Source organism: Mustela nivalis, assembly GCF_964662115.1.
Source record: "Mustela nivalis genome assembly, chromosome: 18".
Lineage (NCBI taxonomy): Eukaryota > Metazoa > Chordata > Mammalia > Carnivora > Mustelidae > Mustela > Mustela nivalis.
In genome coordinates this window covers 41,125,357-41,141,278 of record NC_139037.1, presented here as the reverse complement: position 1 = coordinate 41,141,278, position 15,922 = coordinate 41,125,357, and the positions used below count along the sequence as shown (strand labels likewise).

General features: G+C 43.5%; 1 protein-coding gene across 1 annotated transcript in view; it reads right to left on the bottom strand.

Moving 5' to 3' along the window:
* GARRE1 (granule associated Rac and RHOG effector 1) overlaps positions 1-15,922 on the bottom strand; it is a 71,191-nt gene that overhangs the window by 42,390 nt on the left and 12,879 nt on the right. The window contains 1 exon segment of the mRNA XM_082708619.1: positions 5,240-6,530. Coding sequence (XP_082564745.1) covers positions 5,240-5,734 — 495 coding nt within the window. The 5' untranslated portion in view covers positions 5,735-6,530.

Sequence of the window (15,922 nt, the reverse complement as noted above, 5' to 3'; positions counted from 1 at the left end):
AAGACAGCAGGTCCCATGTAGTCTACTTCTAAAAAAATGTGTGGGTGGGGTATTCAAAGCTTTGTTTTTTTTTAAGATTTTGTTTTTTTTTAAGATTTTATTTATTTATTTTACAGACAGAGATCACAAGTAGGCAGAGAGGCAGGCAGAGAAAGAGGAGGAAGCAGGCTCCCTGCTGAGCAGAGAGCCCCAATGCAGGGCTCGATCCCAGGACCCTGAGATCATGACCTGAGCCGAAGGCAGAGGCTTAACCCACTGAGTCACTGAGCCCACAGGTGCCCCTGGGAAACCATATTTTTCCTGAATTCACATTCTGGCTGGACTGACAGTTTGAGACTTATACAAAGGAATTCCCATGAAGCAATTAATTGTGACCACATTTCCTATTTTGACAAAATCCCAGTTCAAATAAACTATGTATTTTTTGTGAAGATTTACTTATTTATTAGAGGGAGGGGGAGAGATTGAGCGAGTGGATAGGTGGGAGGGGCAGAGGGAGAGGGAGAATCTCCAGCAGATTCCATCTGAGAGTGAAGCCCGATGTGGGGCTTGATCCCAGGACCCCAAGATCATGAGCCAAGCAGAAACCAAGACTCAAGACGCTTCATTGACTGCACCATCCAGATGCCCCCATATATTTTCTATAAATCCAGAGTAGGACAAATCCTACCTAAACTATCACCTGGCTTACCCAAAGGTTCTTGGTTACTCCAAGTGTATTTGCTGGATACCCCACTCCCTACTCCAATGTCCCATTCCAGGCACAAGGCAAACAGCCATGACTACTGGTAAAAGAGGTCCCCTTGGTTTTTACGATGAAAAGGCCCTGGCAGTTCCTACATTAGGCAGGAAATACTGCTGCTGCCTTACAAGGGAGGCGCCTACTTCAAGAACCAGGAAAGAAATGAGCAGAGCAAATGTTCTGGGAGTGGTAACTTTTTCCACCTAAAAGGGTTTCAGTTACAAGAATAACTTGCTGGGGTGCCTGGATGGCTCAGGAGGTTAGACATCTGACTCTTGATTTCAGCTGAGGTCATGAACTCAGGGTCACGAGACTGAACCCTGCCTCCGGCTCTGGGCTCAGCATGGAGTCTGCTTGAGATTCTCGCCTCTTTCTGCCTGACCCTCACCACCCTGCACTAGCACGCTCTCACCTAAAAAATAAATAAATAACTTGCCCAACATCTCTCTCTGATGTTGGGTTTATACATAATTGTGCTCTGTACTTCAAAGAAGGGCTCACAGCACTTTCAAGCCATGTTGGAAACAATAAGAATGTTGATGGCAACTAACTGGGTAAAGCCTTTCAGACACACTAACCACATCAGATTATTACAAGAACTTGGACAGTGGGTGGCAATTCCATTTTATTTAATTTTTATTTGCATTTAATTTAATATATTTTTTAAAGTTTTTACTTATTTATTTGAGAGAGAGAGCGAGAGAGCGCGCACACAAGCAGGAGTGGCAGAAGAAGGAGGAGGAGTAGCTTCTCTGCTAAGCAGGGAGCTCTATATGTCAGGCTGGATCCCAGAACCCTGGGATCATGACCTAAGCCCATGGCAGACACTTAGCCGACTGAGCCACCTAGGTGCCTGATTTTATTTCATTTCTTAAATTTTTTTTTAAAGTAATATCTACCCCCATCATGGGGCTCGAACCCACAATCCCAAGATCAAGAGTCTTATGCTCTTCCAACTGGAAGCCCCGATAATTCCATTTTAAAGATGGGAAAAGTGAGGCTTAGAGGTGTTGGGAGATTTGCTCAAGGCCAGACAGATGGTAAGAAGTATAGAGTCATTTTCTAAACCCAGATCTTCTGACTCTATGTCCTGTAACAGTGTCACAGGTGCCTATTACCTAGTGAAACACCATGGTCACAGCTCATCTCTCTGAAAGTTTAATTTTAACAGTGAGATTGTGAGGGTGAAGCAGCAGGGTAAGGGGCAAAGTCACTGACAAGTACAGACAAGACAGGACCCATGTACACCTGCCTTTTCCAGAGCATGGAGTGAGCAACCGGAATTCCTAGAGATATGCACTGGGATCGATAAGCACATCCCAAACCTGACTGTAAGTAAGGAACATGAAAAGCATCTTTGGCCCCTCCCCCACCAGAGGTGGGCCAGTAGGATCAGTGCTTTCTTTTAGGTTTAAAATGGTTCAAGCATTTGAGGGGCACTTGGGTGGCTCAGTTGGTTAAACATCTACCTCTGGTTGGGGGTTGAGCCCCATGTCAGTCTCCCTGCTCATCAGGGAGTCTGCTTCTTCCTCTCCCTCTGCCCCTCCCCTCTGCTCTGCTCTTTCTCTTTCTCTCTCTAATAAATACATAAAATCTTTAAAAAAGGGGGGGGGGGTTCACGTATTTGAACACTGAGTTCAGGGCTTTCCTCACTCACTGCCGCCCTGGACTAAGCTCCTCAGCAGAGGTCCGTACCTAGCCAGTCAAGTTCAGCATTGTTAGGCCCCAGGGATGAACATTAGAGTCTCTCAGGGCCCTTCTGTTAAAACCCTAAAAAAACTAACAGGGAAAAACCCAAATGGCCAGCCATTCTATCTGAACTGGTGAATATTCTAAGAGTGAGACCCTTATTGGCCCATGGCAGCACATAAATTCCAGAAACAACAAACACTGCTTTGTGGAAAAGGCAAGCAGGCCTACACTTGGCAATCACATTTTAGAATTTACTTATAAGTCAGCTGTTTGAAACTCAGAATACACCCATAGATTCTAAAACCCATCAACAGCACTTAGTTTCCAGTCTAGCCTCCAAAGCCTGCTTAGCCTATTATGTACAAAAACATGGTAGTATTCTAGCTATCCTAATCACATTTCAGTGGCAAAAGCCAAGTCAAAGTTCCAAACCACATCAATTAGAAATATTTCTCCTTCTCAGCTCAAGTGGTTCATGCTGGTCTCAAGAAAAGCAGAAGGGCCAAGAGAGGGGCAACTTCAGCCCAGCGGCTTCCTAAACCCCCAGTCCTCAGGGATGGTTCATCCTGTTCTAGTGGTCCTGACCTGGGGAACGAGTATACTGGCCGGTTAGGGCTAGAGTGCAAAGGGCCATGAATGTCTAGCTCTGTCTCCACAGGCACCTGGAGGCATGGCCTGAAAAAGAGCTCAACGATGTTCAGGTTAAAATAAAAGCATTTGGCCTTCTTGCTTGAAATTTTAAATAAAACTGAAAGCACCGATGTCACGAAAGGATGAGAGCTGTTAACAGGCTGGGTCTAATAGCCTATAACCCTTTCTGAGAGGGCAGAGTCCCTAACTGCTATCTTGCTACATCTCTGCAAAGCAGCAGGCAGGCACACTGGTGGCTGAACAATCGGTCCTTTCTGTAAAGCAAACAGAAACAAAAGTTGTCCACTTGTGCATGCGCACGTGTGTATCCAGACGGTAGTCTGGGATGGCACACGCCGGCCAGCTAAAGGCTGCCACTTCTGGGAAACAAAGGGATGGGAAAGTAAATCAGCAGTTTTGGGAAACAGGACAAGATGGGAGAGAAAGTCAGCAGTTTCATGTTTCACCCTTTGAATTTCTTTTGAGAAGTGCATTAAAAAAAAATTGCTTTATGCATGCTTTACATGTGTTAACTCCAAAAACACTTTACACAAGCCATTTTAAAAGCACTTCAAAATGGTAATTTCTCTAAATATAAAGTGTGATAATAGAAATAATCAGAAATTTTAAAATATACTTGGGATAGATTCAAAACAGAATGACCCAAGGAGGCTATTATATATTTCTACCAGCAGATATAGCAAACAACAGCCCATGGGCCAAATCCAGCTCAAGAGACAGGTCCACAAGATAAGACTGGTTTTTACTTTTTAAAAAGATTTTAAAAATTTATTTATTTGACAGACAGACATCACCGAGAGAGGAGGAAGCAGGCTCCCCATTGAGCAGAGAGTAGGATGGGATGCAGGGCTCGATCCCAGGACCCTGGGATCATGACCTGAACCGAAAGCAGAGGCCTTAACCCACTGAGCCACCCAGGCGCCCTTGGGTTTTACATTTTTAAAGGGTTATTTTTAAAAAAGAAGAAGATATGACGGAGACCACATGTGGTCCACAATTCCTAGAATCTACTATTTGCTCTAAACAGAAAAAGTTTGATGATCCCCAATTTATACCAATAATACTGTGTCTTCTCAAGTATGGTTCTTTTTTTTTTTTTAAAGCAGGCTCTGTGCCCAGCATTGGGCTTGAACTCATGACCTTGGGATGGAGAACTACATACTCTACTGACTGAGCCAACCAGGTGCCCCTCAAATATAGTTCTAAATTCTCTTGGAAATACCTTCAAAATCACTTTTAAACATGATAAAAATTAGTCATATTACTTAACAGCTTACCTATTCCCCTCCTCAAACCCACAGCAGTATAAATTAGCTTGCTCAGCTACCCAGGCCAGCAGAGTTGGCTCAGACGTGATTTCCTAAAATCAAATTCAGCCCCAGGATGGGAAAGAGACATTCTGTCTCCTAGCATCCAGGAACTTAACCTCTGATGTGCTGCTAAAATGTACAAGGACTCAAGACATCAAACTCAGAAGAACTCTCTGAGAAGATAACAATAATTTTTAAAATTTAGCAGTTACACCAGTGACACTAATCTAGCAGCAGATTAGTTGGCAGTTGAATAAATGATTTCCTAAATGAAGGAAGGGAAAAGGTCAACTTTATTCTGAACAAAATCTATATTCTAATCTTACATTCTAACCCAGAGCCCTGAAGGAGGGAGGATACTTCATTTTGATTATGAAAGACCCTAAGAAATGTACTGAGGAAGAATCAGACTCAACCAAATGGGAACAACTGTGAATGCAGAACTGGAAAAATAATTTATCCAGTAAATACGTGTGAACTTTCTACATTAAACCAGTGGTTCTAGAGAATGCCAATTCACAAAGCTCATAATCATATTTCGAAATCTCAGTCCCCACTAGATACTTTTAGCAGGATGTTATTTGGAAATAAAGTTTCACTTTCAAAATGTAAAGAACATAAAGTACAGGCTGATTTGCTTGTTTGTTTCACAGTCTTTGAACCTGCTCCACTTGAGTCTAGAGCAAATCAGAACGTGGCAGGCACCCATTTCTCACCAAGGACCAAGTAACAACACAAAGAAGATGGAGATCGTTACGGTCATTTGGGAAGCCATGAAGACGACACTCTCACTTACCTCTGGGACACATTCTCCTACCCAAGAATCACAGACAAGATACTCTACCTCAATGTCCTGGAGGCTGAACTCCTTCTGGTCTGTAAAGTTTGCCGCCCCAGCACTGAGCTCCATCAGCATCTTGGCGATCTCAGGCTTTATAGCAGAAGTCAGCCGACTGGCCGCTTCCATGACGTGCTCCTGCACGTCTTTAAGCTGCATCGCGGCCTTGGAGTAGTGCGAGTTCCTGAACACAGTGCTGAAAAGATCCGTGAGGAAGGTGCTGGCCCGGCAGAAGACGTTGAGGGCGTCCAGGTACTTGGAGATGCCTTGCTGGATGTCAGCGATGGGAGTGGAGTGGGGCACGGCATGGTGGCAGCTGCCTGCAGCGGTCAGACTGCCCAGGGGGGCCGCGGGGGCTGCCGACGCCAGGGGAGCACTCAGCGCTCGGCCCAGCTCAGGCAGCGGGTACTGCTGGTGCTGCTGCACCTTCTGCTTGGACCCGCCAAGCAGGAAGCGCCGCTTGTAGTCCATTTTACTGTCCTGGGCGCTGCAGCAATACATGCGGGAGCAGGAGATGTCCCAGGGACCGTGGGCGGGGCAGGGTTCAGATTCCTCTTTTTCCCCCCAAGACCGTAGCTAGGTATAAAAATAGTGGAGTTCTGCAAATCTAAGTTTTGAAAAAGGCATTTCCATGAGGCAGGAGCCCATGTGATCCAATGTCGGTGGGAGAACAACAGGTTTAGATGATGAATGTTTTCAGGGTAGGCGGGAGGACCTCTGACCAAAAAATAAAAGTGTGTCCGAAATGCTGTGTAAGAACTGTTAGCATTCCACTCTCTTAGTAAAAAGATATGCTTGCGGAGAAAAATGTTTACCTATCATTGCTTTGCAAAAGAATATTTCGATACTTGTATTTACAATGGCAGAAAAATAACTTAACTTTAAAAAATGTAATATAATGTATCTTCAGTATACCAGAAAAATTAGAGCCCCAAAACCCACAAGCTGATCAACAGCGATTTAAAAAGCAGTACGGTGACTTCACACGAAGTCCTTGGGAGGGAAGATCAAACGCTGCGTTAGTTTGACAGAGCCCGCCTGCCAAATCCATTTACCCACAGATCTTTTTCTCAATGCGAAAAATTTCCAAATTTCCTTTACTGTTTTCTGAAAACAAGTGTTTTTCCTAAAAATGCCATTTGTTATTCTAAGTCTTCTCCTCCTTTCCTTCTGTTTGCTGAGGTAGCAGTTTCCTTGTAACAGTAATAAGAGGTGCTTCCGAGACTGGGCTGGCCCTCAGTTGTAAAGTCTGAAGCAAGAATGTGCAGATGTATTTGTAAGGCCTCTAAGTCATTTCCTGTGAGGGGGGGACAAATAAGATAAAGTTAAGAAAATTACAGGATGAGGAATAATTCTGAAACATTAACCCCTGAAATGCTACAATCCACAAAGGTGGGCTTGAAGTGAGAAATCATCTGTAACCTTACCAAAGCAGGCATGACAGTGAGAGTCCAACTACAACATGACAACTACTAGAAAATTCCTCAAGCTGTACAAAAATAGTGCAACGAAAAAGGTCTGATTCCACACCAACCACTCCAAAGCTGAGGCGAGCAGGGCCTGGACCTGAGTTTGTGTTCAGCATACACCCCTGATTCCTCCTCAAAGAGCTCATAAATCCCCAAGAGGCTCAGGAGAGCACCCAGATCGTGGGGAGGGCCACCAACAGTAACAGCTCTCCCAACACTTTAAAGACTGTAACAGAGAGGGAGAAATCAGGAAGGTTGCGATAAAGAAAATGTTACTCTGAGGGAGGCCTTGACCTTAGGATAGGTTTTGACAAGTGCAAAAGGGATGGGTGGGGCTCCCCAGGTCAAAGGACCACCACAGATGGCAAAGCCCTGAAGCAGGATGGCATGGGGCCTGCCCAGGACTCCCAGCTCGGCCAAAGTGCTGCGCACGGACAGAGCCTGCAGTGAGTGGCTGACGGAGGTCTGCAGGCAGGATTCTCCTCACCCTCACCCCGGTTCCTTCTGGATGTCCAAAGAGAAAGAAGCCTGGCAGGGTGTGCTGGTTCCTACCCCCAGGGATAGCTCCTGTGGAACCCCTGGCTCTGGACAGGTGCCAAGAGCAACATCTGGACAGCTCCAGTTATAGCTGGCGATACCTCCCACAGTGGAGTAGTGGGGTTCTTCTCACAGAGCTCCTGTCAGGATTCCCACTTGCCTGAACTCTCTGTTCTCCCAAACGTAACAAGAGTTCAAGTCTATTTTACTCAGTGTTATATTTAGTCTACATTGAACTTCAAACCACGTGATAGCTGAATATAGTCTGGCCTACTTATTGACAACTAGGTTTTCTTCCCTTCCACCTTCCTTTTTGATTAAAAAAAGAAGCAAGTCACATGTTGTCACCCATCACGGCTGCCTACCACGCCTCTATAATTGCACAAGGAACCCAGGAAAGCAGGGGGGTTAAGAGAGCAAGATGGGAGAGATACAAATACACACTAGTGCAGTAACACTAACCCAGTGAGCATGGAAATGCAACTCAGCGGGCTGCCGTTGGCAGTTCTGCACTCAAGGGACTCTTGACTCACAAGAATTTCATCAACTTTTCGTGAAACAACATATCAAAAGGCTACTTGTAAGAAATCTGTTCCCAAAGGTCTTTTTTCAAATTTATGACAATAACAAAATCTTCTCTACTCCTACCCAAACGCTGTACGTAATCAATGTAGCTTTACAAATTCTGCTGTACAACAGAAGACCTCAACAGGAACGGTGCTCATACAGAAAGTGTGAAGTTCGTGAAAGAAAACCATTGCCTTGAGCTGGCTAGTGTGAGAATCTGGAGCGGTCCTGAGGAACACTCCTTCTTTCTTCTGTGTTGCACGCTGCTGCCTCTAGCCCTGACAGTCCACTCCCACCGCTCTGTTAGTTGGTCCTAAAAGACTGACTAAGACCCACATACTGACCTAATTTTAATGAATGCAGCATAACATTGTACTTTTCTTCCTTTTATATATTTCCAAAATTTATATGAATGAAACTTATAATGCTTAAAAATACACTATGTCACCAAATTCACTTACAAATTCAAAATCAAAATGTGAATCACCTTTTTTTATTGGAAATGGGCAAGCAGATCCTAAAATTCATACGGCAATGCAAGTGACCCATGATGGCCAAAATGTATACCAGAAAAAAAAGATGCTGGAGGATTCACAGCTCCTGATTTGAAAACCTACTACAAAGCTATAATAATCAGTGGCGTACTGCATCATGAAAGATACACAAATCAAGAAATATAAATGAGAGTCCAGGATACACCATACAATTATGGTCAACTGATTTTAGACAAAGATGCCAAAACCACTCAGTGGGTAAAGAAAAGTTTTTCAATACATGGTGGTAGAAAAACTAGATATTCACATGCAAAAAATGAATGTGGACCCCTACCTATATCATATGCAAAAATTAACTCAAAATGAATCAGACTTAAAAGCAAGAAGAAAACACAGGTGAAAAACCTTTGTGCTCTTGGGTTAGGCAATGGTTTCTTAGAGACGGCATCTGAGGTACAAACAAACAAAAAACAGGTGAATTGAACTTCATCAAAATTAAAAATATTTTGGGGTGCCTGGGTGGCTCAGTTGCTTGGGCATCTGAGTTTAGCTCAGGTCATGATCTCATGGTCCCAGGATAGAGCCCTATGGCAGGCTCCATGCTCAGCAGAAGTCAGCTTGGCCCTCTGTCCCTCTCCCTGCTCATCCTCTTTCTCTAAAAATAAATAAATAAAATCATTTTTAAAAAATCAAAAACACTGGGGCGCCTGGGTGGCTCAGTGGGTTAAGCCGCTGCCTTCGGCTCAGGTCATGATCCCAAGGTCCTGGGATCGAGCCCCGCATCAGGCTCTCTGCTCGGCCGGGAGCCTGCTTCCTTCTCTCTCTCTCTGCCTGCCTCTCTGCCTGCTTCTGATCTCTCTCTGTCAAATAAATAAATAAAATCTTAAAAAAAAAAAAAATCAAGGGGTGCCTGGGTGGCTCAGTGGATTAAGCCGCTGCCTTCGGCTCAGGCCATGATCTCAGGGTCCTGGGATCGAGCCCTGCATCGGGCTCTCTGCTCAGCGGGGAGCCTGCTTCCCCCTCTGTCTCTGCCTGCCTCTCTACCTACTTGTGATCTCTCTCTCTCTGTCAAATAAAATAAATAAAATCTTTAAAAAAAAAAATCAAAAACATTTTGTGTATCAAAGTTCACTATCAAGGGGAAGGGGCAAGCTATAGTATGAACAAAAGTATTTGAAAACCTGGGGTACCTGGGTGACTCAGTCAGTTAAGCATGGGACTCTTGGTTTTGGCTCAGGTCATGATCTCAGGGTCCTAGGATCGAACCTTGCACTGAGCTCTGCACTCAGTGGGAAGCCTGCTCGAGATTCTCTCTCTCTCCCTCTCCCAGCACACGTGCGCATGCACTTGCTCTTTCTCTCAAATAAATAAATCTTTAAAAAATATATTGGGAAAACCATACAACTATTCAAGTTCTAGTACCCAGAATACACAAATTCAATTCAACAAAATAACTTAATTAAGGGGCGCCTGGGTGGCTTAGCCGGGTAAGTGTCTGACTCTTGGTTTCAGGTCAGGTCATAACCTCAGGGTCCTGAGATTGAGCCCTGCATTAAGCTCCATGCTTAGCAGGGATTCTGCTTGAGATTTTCTTCCTCTCCCTCTCTCTTCCCCTCTCCTGTCTGCATGTTCTCTCCCTCTCTTCCTCCAAAATAAATAACTAAATCTTAAAAGCAAATGAAAAGATGCACAACAGGGTGGGTCATCAAGAAAATACAAATCAAAACCATTTCATACATGCTAGGATAGCTGTAATAAAGACAAAACAAAAAAATAAATGTGGGCAACAATGTGGAGAAACTGAAACTCTTGTACATTGTTGGTAGGAATGTGAAATGATGCAGCCACTGTGAAAAGCAGTTCGGCAGTTCCTCAAAATGTTCAAGAGAGTTGGCATTTGACTCCAAAATTCCACTCCTAAGTATGTACCCAAGGAACCTGAAAACATAGGTTCACATAAAAACTTGTACATAACAACTAAATACAATCATAAATGAAAAACTTGCACATGAATGTCCATGGTATTATTCATAACAGCCAAAAAATGCAAACAACCCAAATGTCTATCAACTGATAAATGGATAAAAAAAAAAAGTGTTGTAGTCATACAGCATTATTCTGCCATAAAAAGGAATGAAGTACTGATTAATGCTACACTGTAGATGAACCTTGAAAATACATGGTAAATGAAAGAAGCCAGACACAGAAGGCCATATAATGTGAGACTCCACTGACATCAAACCTTCAGATAAAGCAAAACCACAGAGTCAGATAAAAGTAGATTAATGACTGCCATGAGTTGAGGAGAGGAAAGGAATGGGGAATGACCGCTAGTTAGCACAGAGTTTCTTCTTGGGGTGATATGGATGTTCTGGAATTAGATGGTGGTGATGGTCATACAATTTTGTTAATACACAAAAACCCACTGAATTTCACGCTTTAAAATGGTAATTTTTAAAAAGATTTTATCTATCTGAGAGAGTAAGCAGGCACACAAGTCAGTGGGGGTTGGGGTGGTGAGGAGCAGAAGGAGAGGGAGAAGCAAACTCCCTGCTGAGCAAGGAGCCTGATGTGGGGCTCAATCCCAGGATACTGGGATCATGACCTGAGCCAAAGGCAGATGCTTAACTGACTGAGCCACCCAGGCGCCCCAAAATGGTAAATTTTATGGCATGTGTATTATGTATCAATAAGAAAAGAGAAATAGGAAAACATATATACTACTGGCCTCCCGAAATGTTTTAGAATAGATGAACAAAAGTCTGATATGCTATTTCTGAAAAATGACCCACTGGTTACTGGGTAGATCTGCAGCACTGTGGGTAGCTACTGACTAACCAAGGTAGTGACCATCTACATATATACTTGAAGGTAAAAAATCAAACATTGTTAGTATAATCTGTGTACTTTCCTCCATTATTCTTCAGTTAAAAAAAAAAAAGGAAAGAACAAAGAGTTAACTAGCAAAGAAAGGAGGGAAGCTTGGGTTGGGAAACTGTCATTGCAAGTAGAGTGGCACTGCGGGTGGGAGGAGGGGAAGAACTGGGAGGGAGCAAGACAGAGATTACCGAATGGCCAGTCTGAATCCAACCTCCTTCCTTCCTTTCAATAAAGCAGTGGGGCCAAGAATATGTGCACCGCACTACTCTGAAATGTATGTGCTTACGTGACTAACTTGGGGTATAAGAAAAAAGTCCTAGATTAAAAGCTTTGGCAAACTCTAAGATTCAGACTTAATCCAAACTGCAATTTCACTATTAGAAAGAGAACAACAGATTCATAAAAATAAAAGCCTGAAAAGGAAGGGGAGAGGAATGGTGTCATCAAAAATGGCAGAGTAAACACCTCCAAAAATTCTTTTCTCCAAAAAAAACCAGTAAGAAAACAGGCAAAAATGTGGGGCGCCTGGGTGATTCAGTTGTTTCGAGTCTGCCTTCGGCTTAGGTCATGATCCCAGGGTTCTGGGATCAGCCTTGCACTGGGTTCCCTGCTCAGCAGGAGGCCCGCTTCTCCCTCTTCCACTCCCCTTGTGTTCCCTCTCTCACTATGTCTCTCTCTGTCAAATAAATCTTTAAAAATCAAATAAAAAGGGGCGCCTGGGTGGCTCAGTGGGTTAAAGCCTCTGCCTTCGGCTCAGGTCATGATCCCAGGGTCCGGGGATCGAGCCCCGCATCGGGCTCTCTGCTCAACAGGGAGCCTGCTTCCCTTCCTCTCTCTCTCTGCCTACTTGTGATCTCTGTCAAATAAATAAATAAAATCTTAAAAAAAAAAATCAAATAAAAAAGTCAAGCAAAAATCTCAAAAAAAAAAAGAAAAGAAAAGAAAAAAGAAAAAAAAGAAAAGAAAACTAGCAAAAATGGTCAGAACCAACTTTTTCCAAACTCTGGAAATTAGCAGACTTGCAACAATTTGGGGGAATATTTATTCTAGAAAAAGAGTTGAATTTCAGTAAGAATAGTGAGCTTTATAGCATTTTAACTTGACCCTAGTTCCATTCCCTGTTCTCCAACTCTGCCATTGCCTTGAAAACTACCAGTGGCATTTGCAGTGAAAACCAGAGGGCAGGCAGCCACCAGAGGGAGAACTGGGCTACAGCGCCTTCAAAATTTCATTCCCAGGAAATTATCATTATTTGACCTATCTGGTGGTTCCCTGGAAGATCCCACTTCTCTATTTGAATGGACATGGAACTCACCTGGGGAGGGGAGAAAATCTGCTTTCCAGAGTTCCCCCATATCATTTAAAATGTTCAATTTTCGGGGCACCTGGGTGGCTCGGTCATTAAGCGTCTGCCTTATGGCTCCGGTCATTATCCCAGGATCCTGGGATGGGGTCCAGCATTGGGCTCCCTGCTCGGCAGGAAGCCTGCTTCTCCTTCTCCCACTCCCCCTGCCGGGGTTCCTCTCTTGCTACCTCTCTCTCTGTCAAATAAATAAATAAAATCTTAAAAAAAAAAAGTTTTTTCAAGTAAAATTCACAAGACTGGCTAAGAAACAAGGTATGGCCCATACACAGGAAAGCAAACAATCGAAACAATTCCTGAGGAAGTTGGATTTACTAGACAAAGACTTAAAATCAGCAATTTAAAAATACATTGAAAGAACATATGTAAATACATGTAGCAGATGTAAAAGAACTAAAAGGAAGTATGACAGTGCTATCTCAGTTAATAGAGAATACCAATAAAAGATAAAAATTTTATTAAAAAAACAAATAGAAATTCTGGAGTTGAAAAATATAACTGAAATTTAAAAATACACTAAGTGATTCAACAGAAGACCTGAGCAGGAGTCAGCAAACTTGAAGAGAAATCGAGTTTATTCAGTTTAAAGAGCACAAAGAAAGAATGAAGAAAAAAGAAAAGAGCCTCAGAGACCTGTGGGGTGTCATCAGGCATATAACAGGACTCCCATAATGAGGGGAGAGAAAGCACAATCACTGAACTCTACCTCTGAAACTAATAATACATTATTACATGTTAATTAATTCAATTTAAATAATATAAAAAATTTTAAAGGGTAGAGAAAGAATATTTGAAGAAATAATGGCTAAAAGCTTCTCAAATTTGATGAAATTTGGTTGCATTATAGCTGCTTTATCAAAAATAATGACTTCAGGGACACCTGGGTGGCTCATTGGTTAAGCATCTGCCTTGGGCTCAGGTCGTGATCCCAGAGTCCTGGGTTCTAGTCCCGCATCGCACTCCCTGCTCAGCGGGAAGCCTGCTTCTCCTTCTCCCACTCCACCTGCTTGTGTTCCCTCTCTCACTGTGTCTCCCTCTCTGTCAAATAAATAAATAAATAAATAATCTTAAAAACAAAATCACTTCAAACAAAAAGATGATAACAAGTATTAGCAAGGATGTAGAGAAACTGGAACCCCCATAACTTGCTAGATGACTGTAAAATGGGATAACACTTGTTTTTTTTAAAGACTTTTTATTTACTTACTTGAGAGACAAGAGATTGCAAGTAGGCAGAGAGGCAGGCAGAGAGAGGGAAGCAGGCTCCCCACTGAGCAGAGAGCACAATGCAGGGCTCGATCCCAGGGCTCTGGGATCATGACCTGAGCCAAAGGCAGAAGCTTTAACCCACTGAGCCACCCAGGCACCCCTGGGATAACACTTTTGAAACAGTTTGGCAGTTCCTCAAAATGTTAAATGTAGTGTTACCCCATGACTCAGCAATTCCGTTCCTATGTACATACTCAACAGAAATGAAAACTACACATCACATAAAAACCTGTACATAGGGACGCCTGGGTGGCTCAGTTGGTTAAACGGCTGCCTTTGGCTCAGGTCATGATCCCAGCACCCTGGGATCGAGTCCCACATTGGGCTCCTTGCTCAGCAGGAAGCCTGCTTCTCCCTCTGCCTCTGCCTGCCACTCTGTCTGCCTGTGCTCACTCTCTCTGAAAAAACAAACAAACAAACAAAACAAAACAAAACCTGTACATAAATGTTCATAGGAACATTGTTCTTAGTAGCCAAAACACACAAACAATGCCAATGTCTACCCACTGGTGAACAGATGTGGTGTATGTGTTTGTAGCACATACATGTAAAAGAACGAAGTACTGCTACAAACTACAATGATGAACCTTGAAAACACTGTGTAAGTGAAAGAAGCCAGACCCAAGAAGGCACATATTATATGACCCCATTGATATGGAATGTCCAGAACAGGCAAATCCCGAGACAGAAAGCAGATCACTGCTAACGGGTTTCTTTTTGGGCTGATGACAGAGTTCTGATTAGAGCCTGGTGATGGCTGCACAACTCTGAAAATACTAAAACATATGAACTGTAACTCAATAGAGGTATTATCTTAAAAAATATTCCATCTTTCATTGCCATTTTCCTTATGTAACTTCTCATTTAACAGCAAAATGTACATAATAAAGAACGAGTCTCCCAGCGACACCTTTAATGCCAGCCTTAGTCTCCTGTTCCTACTTCATGAGAAAGCTGCTAACCAGAATCTAGAAATGTGACTGCCAAAAAGGCCCACAAGGACCCCCTAATCTAAGCCTGGCAATTTTCAGACGATGGGGATGGTTTCCATGAAGCAAGCAGCTCAACCTAAAGGACATCACTCTCGCTCCCATGCAGCTCAACGGGGGTCTGGCAGCCCGTCTTCACTTGTGACATGACTGGAACTTGTGTTTCCCAGTCACCTCAGCACAAAACAAGAAACCCGTACCTACTCTTGACTGCTTCCCACTGGAAGGGACACACATCACCTCCCCTCATGGCCCTCTGGCCAGACTTAGTCACACAGTACGAAGGTAAGGACAAGAGAGGCCGGGAAGGTAGCGTGTTGCGCTGCCCCGGTGGTGATGGCACTTCTGATCCCAGAATTGGGACAGGCTGTTAACATGTAATGCAGAGTCTGCGCAGTTGCTTTCCACAAGCCAGGAGATTCTGAACGTGGGCTGCTCCAGGCCACAGTTCTTTGCTGTGAGTATGTATGCACCGCAGGGAGTAGTAGGCTGTGCGGAGGGAAAGGTCACAGATTCTTTTGAGAAACAGAGGAGAAAACACTCCTAGTCAAACATATATCCAAAACACTAAAGCTTCCACTCCATGAAGTTTTGGAATTGGAGCTCCAGTGAAGAACCACCTGCCCTCCATTCTCCCTGTGCTTCGGCGAAAACCTGTATATATGTAAGCGATTCTAATGAGACCACTTAAGTCCTGCAGTCTAGTGGGGTTCTTCCACAGGCAGAGAGAACATGCGAGCCCCTTAAGAAGATGAAAACTGGTTTTTACTTATTCTTAACAGATCTGTTTGCTCCTGTGCTGATCTTTGCTGTAATGAAACTAGACCGTGTTGAAGTCAAGGAAATATCATGGCATTGAAATACCATTCAAGTTCTACCATTTTCAAATGGGATTCTGCCAAGAAATACTAAGCAGAAAAGGTGGTGACATCCATTTTAAGGAGTTGTCTTCATGGTAGTGATCATCACCCCTGACAAAATTGTTGAAAGCTGGGTGATAGGTACATGAGATTCATCATATCATTTGCTCTACTGTTGTGTATGACTGAACATTTCCATAATAAAAAGTTTTAAATGGAGCTCCTGGGTGGATCAGTTGGTTAAGCGACTGCCTTTGGCTT